Below are 12,149 nucleotides of genomic sequence, written 5' to 3' on the forward strand. Positions count from 1 at the left end.
AGAAAAACAAAAATCGAGACCCGAAAAATACTTCGAAATAACGGTGACTTCGGATTATCGGTGTTTGAAATAATGGTGTTGAAGTGTATGTGGTAATCGATATATAATTATTTTTGTGAAGATAAAAAATTGATGTCATCAAATAAGTTGATATAGCTAGATGTCCGTTATATATAGCTGGGTTTTTTTAATTAAAGAATGTGCAAAAAGTCAAGTAGATCGCTACATCGTTTGAAGAGAAAGCGCTTGAAAACATCCCAAACAATACAATAAGTTACACCAAAATGCATTTCGTCAGCTGCATGTCACACTGGAGTTTGTCTGCAACAAATTACACCTGTGTTAACGCCTATTTAGTCACCATTTCGTTCACCAGTGTATAAAGTATCTACACCCAAAAAGCGAGCAAAAAAGAAGCATTTCTGCAAGAGCTCTTTTTGAGCAGCAGCCATCTTGTGAAAAAATATGCCGTGACATTCATGACGCTACTGAATCAGATTAACTTCTGAAGATTAACAATGGATAAGTCAAAACGAAAAGCGAACAGTTAAGTGGAATCAATATCGTGTGAATCTCAAAGCTATGAGAATACTTCAACACAAGCAGACAATTTAACTTGATACATATTCATAAAATCGTTTGTACTGATGTATCTAAGATATGAAATAGTTGTATATCTACATCTCATATATTAACTCTTCTCAGATTCTACCACCTCATTTTAATACCAATTTTATGAATTGTTATAGATTTTCCAAATGCTTTAAGAATGCTTTGTGCTATTTTATGCCAAATACAAATTATGTTAATGTTATGTCATGAAATAAAATTTAATGTTAATAAAGAAGTCATTATGACCTAGTGTTATATTTTATATGAAGCATCATATAGAGGCCCTCGAATACATGTATGTGTTATTTAATCTTGACTGGGGTTAGAAGTGGCCACAAGCAGGAAGTAAAATATTTAATTGATTCGAATAGCTAAATAACTGATAAAATAACTTCTACCGGACACGTGCCCAATTTGATGGAGGGGGGGGGGGCAGATATAAGACATTAGGAAATAACAGCAAATACACTTTACACAAGTTATGACGCTTCAAGAGGAATTTACTGGATAAAAGCATTTTGAGGACTTTTATATCTATTATCTATTTTATATCTATTATACCCGGTACATGAAAATGTCTTCCTGTCAGAATATACTGCTGTTGATAGCCTAGCGCAATGCTGAAATTATGCATTTTTACACTTCAGCATGTGGTGCATTACAATTAGTGCTTAGGATATTTTCTACATTGTCAGATACAAGTTCCAATAGACAACATCAGTGCAGCAAGATTTTTTTTTAAACGATAGTGTTAACAAGGTTTTGCAATAGCCATACAAGGTAAACTGCCCCGCTCCCTAGTGACCATGTTTTTTGCCCCGCTCCCTAGTGACCATGTTTTTCAGCGGATTGTTATAATTTTTGAATTCAGCCGAGGTGTCATAACAACCAAGTTTCATGAAGATTGAAGTATAAATGTGACTTCTAGAGTGTTTAAAAGATTTTACTAGAGCCATGTGAGCAAATATGCCCCCTGGCGGCCATCTTTTTCAACGAGCCTGAACCATTTTCAACGAAAGCTGATATATCATTAAGACATACGTTTTGACCAAGTTTCAAGAAAATTGAACTGTGAATTCTAGTGTTCACAATCTTTTTCTTTATTTTGACCAAGTAACCTAGGTTTTGACCTGGTGTGACCCAGTTTCGAACACGACAAAGATATCATTGGGACAACTTTTCTTACCAAGTTTCATGACAATCAAGCAATAAATGTTACCTTTAGAGTGTTAACAAGGAAAAATGTTGACGACGCATTAAGGACAAATGGTGATCCTAAAAGCACACCATGAGCACCTTGTGCTCAGGTGAGCTAAAAATAAGAAACTTAACGTTATATAATTTATGAAACAAATGTAATTTTTATTTGCACTTAACTAAATTTCCAGTACTTTATATTGGTTTTGTCATAGTCAGAGAGGTAAATATTATGCACATATACAGTACATAGATTGGCATGTTCACCAATTCAAATATATGACTGTTAGTTTAAATAAATTCTTTCTCACAGTCATTCTCAAGATTTATTAAAGTCATATCAGGGTGATAATTTTCTCATCAATCCCTTGATCGTTTCGGCTTTTGGGGGGAAATGAGGGACAGCAATACAGACATCCTCCTCCAGTCTAGTCTGATGTGTGCTACTTATAGTAATTCATCCATGGAAAGGGATGTCCACTCTTACAGTATCCATCCAGCTTTTATTCTTACGGCCTCGGCGTCAACCTCCCTCTAATGTGCCCTGGAGAACAGTCTTGCACAAAGATTCGTGCCTGGTGACGTGTCCAAACCAAGCCAGCTGTATCTTAGCGCAAATATTCGTGGTCATTGTAGTGCAGTTATAAAATTGCCCTCACTGAAGCTTGTTTCATTCCGTTCACTGTTGTTTATTTCTCAATATGAAACAATCAAAAGCAATGCAGTGTAATTTGTCCACTTCATATTGATGGCTTAATTTATTTGCCCATCGATTTGTAGAATATTACCAGATTCGATTTGCTGTTGGCATATATAGTAAAGTCTTCTTGGACCTTGTGTAGTACAATCTGATCTCAGTTCTGAAATTTAAAGATATAATAGCATACAGTTGACAATATAACAGCAAATACATTTTTAACACATCGAATAAACATGCGTTCACAGATGGACATTAAGGATTTCTTTGTCTATTAATTTTGTAGTAAAATTAAAAGAATACTTAAGCGCCATAAATAAAGTTATTGGCTGATCACAGATGTTATTACAATTTTAATATGATAAATATCGCGTTAAAAGTAAAAACAGAAGCAGTTCAGATGATGTACTCAAAACCGTTCAGACGATGTACTCAAACAAAAAACGTTCAGACGATGTACTATTTTCAAAATTCCTTGCAACAGATCTATAAAAGCTTTAACAACGTGCAAAACCTTGTACGAAATATTCTAAGCATGTTATCAAGCAAAATATGTTGTATTTATTTCGTTGTTTGTCGTCTTGAATAGCAAACACGTCAAAATAAAGTATGTTCAGAGGATGTACAATTTTCATTGCTTATTGTTCCTGAATGTTTGAGAAAACTATAGAAATATAAGAAAAACAACAATTACCAGAATACATACGGCGACTAAGTGGGTACTCTTGCGCATAGTTATCATTTATTTTGATATTATAAAATATGAGAATACTTGTATCTAGATGATGTCTAGGCCAAGTTCGAACATGGGTCATGGCAGGTCAAAAACTAGGTCACAGGTCACTTAGTGCGTTTTATACATTGAGCATGGTGTCCGCTCTTTAATTCAAGTAGTTTTCATCTGCTCTTCACCAAACTTGGTCAGAAGTTGTATCTAGATGATGGATAGGTCAAGTTCGAATATGGGTCATGCCAGGTAAAAAACTAGGTCACTTAGTACATTTTAAACATTCAGCATGGTGTCTGCTCTCTTATTCAAATAGTTTTCATCTGATCTTCACCACACTTGGTCAGAAGTTGTATCTAGATGATGTGTAGGTCAAGTTCGAACATGGGCCATTCAGGGTCAAAAACTAGGTCACGAGGTCACTTAGTGCGCTTTGAACATTGAGCATGGTGTCCGCTGTTTTTTGTAAAGACAACATGCAAAATATTCTGTGTCAATGCAGCATGTGGGGGTATTCGTCATGTCTCTGACGAAGATCTAGTTCAATTTAAATTGTGTTTTATTCATCATCCCATTTTAATGTGGCAATATTTTGTTTTGTAATATTAGGGAATAGTAATGTCTATTAAAAGCACAGGTGTTTTTTTACACCATTCAGTCTAGGTATGAAGTAAACAAAATTGGACAAACAATGAACTGAATAAGCAAGTATATATAATAGCAAGATAAATACAACATAGCAGAGTTTATTTTGTGTTCACATTTTGAAACAAATGTATATGTATATATTTTTGATAAACATAATTAACACATTACAAATTACTACATGCAGAATTATTTTGTTGGCATGAGAGTCAATTTGCATCTAGCTTTTTAAAAAAGTTAAAAGGAACTGTATACTGTACATTGTATTATGATACCAGATGTATGTGTTTCCAAGCACTGAAGTTGGCCATGTATAATTAGAAGCATAACTGTAAATGCATGTAATTACTAGTAAACAACATTTAGGAGCCAGTAAGCTCAAATATTGAACAAAGAATCAAAGATAACTTGTTTGACCTTTCTGTTGATGGTAATAATATTGGTTTGTCTGTGGCTGGGTCCTATTGTGACCACTAATGCATTAAGCTGGGTTCCCACTGCCGATCAGATCAACTTGATCAAGCCCGACCAAGCGGTCGGGTGCTGATCTGGTTTGGTCCGCATGAGTGGTCAGGGGCGGTTGGGTAGTTCGGCATTGGTTGGGCTTCCTACCTGATATTTTTTTACATGTTAAAAAATATCGAGTAGCAGTCGAGTAGGAAATGGATCGAGAAGCGCTCGGGAAGTGGTCGTGTATTAGTCGAGTAGAGGATCCAGTTGATCGGGAAGCAATCGTGTGGCTATCGAATTGACATCTTTTACACGATCTGTACCCGATCCGCTCAACCTCTACCCGAGTTATTTTAGATCGCAAAATGATCCACTCGACCTCTATTCGATTTGATGTACAGATTTACAAGACTGCTACGCGACGGCTACTCAACCGTACACGATCACTTCCCGATTGCTATTCGACCATACACGAGCTCATGTCACTAAAACAAAACTCACGTGCAAAACGTCATGCTTGTCTCTCATTACCTTCTTAGAATCGGACGAGTAAACATCCAAAGATGCCAAGAAAGGGTAAAAAGGCGACTGATACTTCTAAAACTAGTAAAACTAGTGGTACCCTTTTGGGTCTTCTCTGTTGAGCTCCTGTAGTAGTTGCTCATATTGTCCATGAAGTGGCGGTCGCGTAAGCCACAGCTTAACCCACACTTCCCTCCATCATGGCCGCCTACGCCTACGAACCTGGGCGGCTACCTTCTCCTCTAACTCTAATACAGCCATGGCACTGTCTCTCTGGAGCTCTTACCGTCTGGCCCACAACTGTAATTCATCAATTTCCATAATGATTAAAGTGATTAGTGAACAACATTGTTTGAAGTTTTGATTCTCGAAGTTTCAATACACAACCGTTCGCGATTTCGTACGACTGTAGTACGACCATCATGATCTGGTCGTGTGAAGATCTGGTGGCCATCAAGCTGAGGTCCACTTGGTCAAGCTGAGATCGTATAGGGCTCGCGTATAGGTCGAGATGATTGAGCGGAAATCGGAAAGATTTTGATGATCGGGATGATCGAGTTGATCGGATCGGCAGTGGGAACCCACCTTTACTGAACTCATACATGTGGGTGGTGTTGCATGTTGTTCATGATACTTAATGAGTCACATTTGGACAAAGTCGCATGTAATGTTGCATGGAATGCAAATTGTCATAAACTGTTAATAGAAAGCAAGGAAAACCTGATAGTTATGTTTGTTTATTTACGTAACTATTGTGCATGAAAATCTTTTTATGGTATTATTCAATGTATTTATCTTGGCCCTTATGAATATTCAATTGAAATCTGAAGCCTATTTATACTTGAGATACTAAAAATTGTGTATTTATAGTGCGGATATTTGAGGAAACCTGTATATATCCATATATAGAACTGCCACACCTCAACCTTAACAGAGCAATATGGTAATTGCGCGAAGCAAATTAGTGTTGTTGTCTAGTTTTAGACGCCTAATTGGATGATTTTTGCTGATAATCAAAATTAATTGGTACATATAATGTACAATTTGTGTATAATTATGTGTAAAAGTTCAGAATTTTGCAGCACAAAGGTAACTGTTTGTATGCTGATGAAACTTTTAGCTGTTTTGATCATACTTGGTGGATTTTCATTAATGAATGGTGTTAAATCAAAGATGTGTGCCCACTGCTTGCAACTGCAATGACATTTGTGTGCATTGTTGATTTTACATGCTGTTGCATAGTGTTATTCAATACACCTCTTAGATCATTCTTAGATAACCTTTCTTCTATTATATGAGCCTTGTTCTGGGAAAAAGGGGCTTAAAGCATGTGCGTGAAGTGTTGTCACAGATTAGCCTGTGAAGTCTACACAGGCTTATCAGGGGCAACCCTTTTTGCTTCAATGAAATTTGTTGTTGAAAAGAAGTCTCTTTTTTACCAAAATCTAGTCAAGGCTGAAAGTGTTGTCCCTAATTAGCCAGTGTGTACTGCACAGGCTAATCTGGGACGACACTCTATGCACATGCATTAAGTCAATTTTCCCAAAACATGGCTCTTATATATAAGGACCATCACAATTTGTTTCAATAACCTGTGGCCCATTTGAAAAAGCACCTATCCCACTCATAAAAAATGTAAGATGCAAAATAGTTATGTCCATTTGTTGTATATTAATATGATGGGTTCAACTAAGCCTTCACGAATTTTCCCTTCACCTCCATTGGAAATGTAAACAGATTAAATTAGTTATACATACTCGTATACTTGCTGTGAATTTGGAGAGTTCATGAAAACAATTGCCTATAGTGCAATTGTTTTATCAAGTTCGATTTAATTAGTCGAGTGTTATTGAATGTATTTTTCAATTTTTGAATATCATGAAATATTCAAGTCCCTTATTTTTTAGCTTTCGTGATCGCCCTTTGTCCGTCATCCGTCGTGGGACGTCAACATTTTGCCTTGTGAACACTAGAGGCCACATTTATTGTCCGATCTTCATGAAACTTGGTCAGAACATTTGTCCCATTGATACCTCGACCGAGCTTGAAACTGGGTCATGCTGGGTCAAGAAATAGGTCACTAGGTCAAAAAAAAGAAAAACCTTTTGAATACTGTAGAAGTCAAATTTGATGCCCAATCTTCATGTAACTTTGTCAAAATGTTTGTCTAAATGATATGTTGGTTTAGTTAAAAAATGGTTCCGGTCCTTAGAAAAACATGGCCACTGGGGGGCGGGGCAGCATTCCTTATATGGCTAAAAAAAAACAACCTTGTGAACACTCTAGAAGTCACAATTTTTGCCCAATCATCATGAAACTTGGTCAAAACATTGGTTTCATTGAAATCTCGGACGAGTTCGCAAATGGTTCAGATCGGTGAAAAAACATGGCCGCCAGGGGGAGGGGCAGTTTTCTCCATATGTATATAGTGAAAACATGTGAACACTCTAGAAGTCACAATTTAGGTCCAATCTTCATGAAATTTGGTCAGAACATGTGTTTTATGGATATGACGGTTGAGTTTGAAAATGGTTTGGATCGGTAAAAAAACATGGCCACCGGGGGGTGTCATTTTCCTCATATTTGTATAGTAAAAAAAGCTTGTGAACACTCTAGAAGTCACATTTTTTGCCTAATCATTATACATTTTTTTCTAAACATTGATTTTATAGATATCTCGGACGAGTTCGAAAATGGTCATGATGGGTGGAAAAACATGGCCTCCAGGGGGCGGGGCAGTTTTCTCTATATGTATATAGTGAAAACATGACTTGTGAACAGTCAAGAAGACACATATTTTTCCCAATCTTCATGAAATTTGGTCAGAACATTTGTTTTCTGGATACGAAAGTTGAGTTTGAAAATGGTTAGGATCCGTAAAGAAAACATGGCCGCCAGGGTGGGGGTCTTTTTCCTTATATTTATATAGTAAAAAAGCTTATGAACACTCTAGAAGTCACATTTTTTGCCTTATCATCATGAAATTTTGTCAAAAGATTAGTTATGTGGATGTCTTGGACGTGGTTGAAAATGGTAATGATCAGTGAAAAAACATGGCCGCTAGGGGGTGGGGCAGTTTTCTTTATATGTAAATAGTGAAAACATGTGAACAGTCTTGACGACTCATTTTTTGCCCAATCTTCATGAAATTTGGACATATCTTGGAAGAGTTCAAAAATGGTTCAGGTCTGTTAAAAAAACATTGCCACCAAGGGTCCATTTGTTGTTCATTCTTCATGAAACTTGGTTAGAACATTAAAAATTTTTGTTCCATTGATATCTTCGGCTGCAAAGAACAGGTCATTTCTTTTTATTGCAGGTGAGCAACTTTGGGCCTTTCAGGCCATAGGATAAATGATAGACCATCTAAAAAACTAACATGTTTTGAAAATTGTTTTTATAAGACATGAAAAACAAAACCTAAATATTTATTATCCCAAAATAGGTCCATTCAAAAACTTAAATAATAATTAACTGAACTGTAGTATATTCATGCATTAAGGTAAGTGTCACTTCAATATTTTCAAGCTAAAACTATTTCTATTTCATCATTTCTGTGTTTGCAGGGAGAGAAATATGATGGTAGGAAGGCTGATGTTTGGAGCAGTGGTGTCATACTGTATGCGTTACTAGTGGTAAGGATAATTGTGGTGTCATACTGTATGCGTTACTAGTAGTAAGGATAAGAGTGGTGTCATACTGTATGCGTTACTAGTGGTAAGGATAACTGTGGAGTCATACTGTATGCATTACTAGTGGTAAGGATAACTGTGGAGTCATACTGTATGCGTTACTAGTGGTAATTATAATTGTGGTGTCATACTGTATGCATTTCTAGTGGTAAGGATAACTGTGGTGTCATACTGTATGCGTTACTAGTGGTAAGGATAACTGTGGAGTCATACTGAATGTGTTACTAGTGGTAAGGATAATTGTGGAGTCATACTGTATGCATTACTAGTGGTAAGGATAACTGTGTAGTCATACTGTATGCGTTACTATTGGTAAGGATAACTGTGGAGTCATACTGTATGCGTTACTAGTGGTAAGGATAACTGTGGAGTCATACTGAATGTGTTACTAGTGGTAAGGATAATTGTGGAGTCATACTGTATGTGTTACTAGTGGTAAGGATAATTGTGGGGTCATACTGTATGCGTTAGTAGTGGTAAGGATAATTGTGGTGTCATACAGTATGCGTTACTAGTGGTAAGGATAATTGTGGGGGTCATACTGAATGTGTTACTAGTGGTAAGGATAATTGTAGAGTCAGAATGTATGCGTTACTAGTGGTAAACTGTGGAGTCATACTGTATGCGTTACTAGTGGTAAGGATAACTGTGGAGTCATACTGAATGTGTTACTAGTGGTAAGGATAATTGTGGAGTCATACTGTATGCGTTACTAGTGGTAAGGATAACTGTGGTGTCATACTGTATGCGTTACTAGTGGTAAGGACACTGTATGCGTTACTAGTGGTAAGGATAATTGTGGGGTCATACTGAATGTGTTACTAGTTGTACGGATAATTGTGGAGTCATACTGTATGCGTTACTAGTGGTAAGGATAACTGTGAAGTCATACTGTATGCATTACTAGTGGTAAGGATAACTGTGGAGTCATACTGTACGCGTTACTAGTGGTAAGGATAACTGTGGAGTCATACTGTACGCGTTACTAGTGGTAAGGATAACTTTGGAGTCATACTGTATGCGTTACTAGTGGTAAGGATAACTGTGGAGTCATACTGTACGCGTTACGAGTGGTAAGGATAACTGTGGAGTCATACTGAATGTGTTACTAGTGGTAAGGATAATTATGGAGTCATACTGTATGCATTGCTAGTGTTAAGGATAACTGTGGAGTCATACTAAGTCCATTATATGTGGTTAAAATAATGATGGAGTCATGCATAATGCATTATGATTGTGTCATACTTTATGCAGTAATAGTGTTAATGATAATGGTGATGCAATACTTTATCCATTACGAGAGATAAGGATAATGCTGATGTAATACATTATGCATTACTTATGATAAGTCTCATGGTTATATACTTTTGGCATTGCTAGGTAAGGATAATACTGATATCATACTGTATGTGTTACTAGTGATTAGGATAATTATATCATTCCGTATGCATTACTATGTAAGGATAATGCTGATGTCATACTTTTTGCATTACTAGCTGTATAAATGTTTCTGATGTCATACTTTATCATACTAGTTGTTAAGAAAATGGTTTCCATCATACATAATACATAGCTGGAAATTAGGGGCATGTTGCTGGTCACACTTTATGCATACATACTGGAGGAGAATCAACAACAATGGTATTGTAGTACTTATATTGTATGTACAATAAGTTGCTTAATTTTTTTGTAGCATTCATTCAAAATATTAGCAAATCAATGCCCCTGTTCAAGAAACTTGAATGTAGTTATGTCATAGACTAATCCAAGAATTACAGTATGCAAATGTGCAATGTATTGGGCTGCAGGGAGCGCTTCCATTTGATGATGACAATTTGCGACAGTTGTTGGAGAAAGTGAAGAAGGGAGTGTTTCACATTCCCCACTTTGTGCCTCCAGACTGCCAGAACCTGCTGCGAGGGATGGTGGAGGTGGACCCAGATAAACGTCTCACAGTAAAATCACCTTAGTAACATAATATGTCTTTAAAAGTTATTATACCCCCACAAACGAAGTTTAGGCAGGTATATAGGAGTAAACTTGTCTGTAGGTCTGTCTGTCCGTCCGTCCGTCAGTCAGTCGGTCAGTATTAAGTGTCCGTTTTATAATTCAAGTTGTTTTTATCGAGCTTCACCAAACTTGGTCAGAATTTGTATCTAGATGATGTCTAGGTCAAGTTTGAATATGGGTCATGCCGGGTCAAAAGCTAGGTCACAGGGTCACTTAGTGCGTTTTAAACATTCAGCATGTTGTCAGCTCTCTAATTCATGAAGTTTTCATCCAATCTTCACTTAATCAGAAGTTTTATCTGGATGATCTCTAGGCCAAATTTGAACATGGGCCATGCTGGACCAAAAACTAGGTCACGAGGTCACTTAGTGCATTTTTAGCTCACCTGATTGCTCAGGTGAGCTTTTGTGACCGGTCTTTGTCCGTCTGTTAACATTTGCTCGTAAACACTCTAGAGACCACATTTCTTGTCCCATCTTCATGAAACTTGGTCCGAAGCTTTGTCCCAATGAAATCTCGGCCGAGTTCGAAACTGGGTTGTGCTGGGTCAAAAACTAGGTCACTTGGTCAAAAAAAAGAAAAACCTCGTTAACACTGTAGAAGTCACATTTCATGCCCAATCTTCATGTAACTTTGTCAAAATGTTTGTCTTAATGATATCTTGGTTGAGTTCAAAAGTGGTTCCGATCCGTTAAAAAAAAAATCGCCGCCAGTGGGCGGGGCAGTTTTCCTTATTTGGCTATATGTATATAGTTGCAGTTTTCTCTATTTGGCTATAGAGAAACCTTGTAAACACTCTAGAAGTCACAATTTTTGCCCAATCATCATGAAAAGTGGTCAAAACATTTGTTTTATTGATATCTCGGACGAGATTGAAAATGGTCGGGATCTGTGAAAAAACATGGCCGCCAGTGGGCGGGGCATTTTTCTCTATATGTATTTAGTGAAAACATGTGAACACAGTAGAAGTCACATTTTTGGCCCAATTTTCATGAAATTTGCTCAGAACATTTGTTTCCTTGATTCGAGAGTTGAGTTCAAAAATGGTTCCGGTCAGTTGAATAACATGGCTGCCGGGAGGGCGGCAGTTTTCTCATTATGCCCCCCCCCCCTTTTGAAGAAGAGAGGGTATATTGTTTTGCTCATGTCGGTCCGTCCATCCACCAGATGTATTCCGGATGATAACTCAAGAGCACTTATGCCAAGGATCATGAAACTTCATAGGTACATTGATCATGACTCGCAGATGACCCCTATTGATTTTCAGGTCACTAGGTCAAAGGTCAAGGTCACGATGACCCGAAATAGTAAAATTGTTTCCGGATGATAACTCAAGAGCACTTATGCCTAAGATCATGAAACTTAATAGATACATTGATCATGACTCGCAGATGACCCTTATTGATTTTGAGGTCACTAGGTCAAAGGTCAAGGTCATGTTGACCCAAAGCAGTAAAATGGTTCCGGATGATAACTCAAGAACGCCTATGCCTAGGATCATGAAACTTCATAGATACATTGATCATGACTCGCAGATAACCCTTATTGATTTTCAGGTCACTAGGTCAAAGGTCAAAGTCACAATGACCCGAAATAG

At 37.2% G+C, this 12,149-nt stretch overlaps 1 protein-coding gene across 1 annotated transcript in view; it reads left to right on the forward strand.

The window, feature by feature from the left end:
- The window catches only part of LOC127837553 (serine/threonine-protein kinase BRSK2-like), a 92,351-nt gene that overhangs the window by 38,272 nt on the left and 41,930 nt on the right, over positions 1 to 12,149 (forward strand). Inside the window, exons 8-9 of the mRNA XM_052364790.1 lie at positions 8,417 to 8,485; positions 10,351 to 10,497. Coding sequence (XP_052220750.1) covers positions 8,417 to 8,485; positions 10,351 to 10,497 — 216 coding nt within the window. The remainder of the gene's footprint in view (positions 1 to 8,416; positions 8,486 to 10,350; positions 10,498 to 12,149) is intronic.

The sequence above is a fragment of the Dreissena polymorpha genome, chromosome 1, assembly GCF_020536995.1.
Source record: "Dreissena polymorpha isolate Duluth1 chromosome 1, UMN_Dpol_1.0, whole genome shotgun sequence".
NCBI lineage: Eukaryota > Metazoa > Mollusca > Bivalvia > Myida > Dreissenidae > Dreissena > Dreissena polymorpha.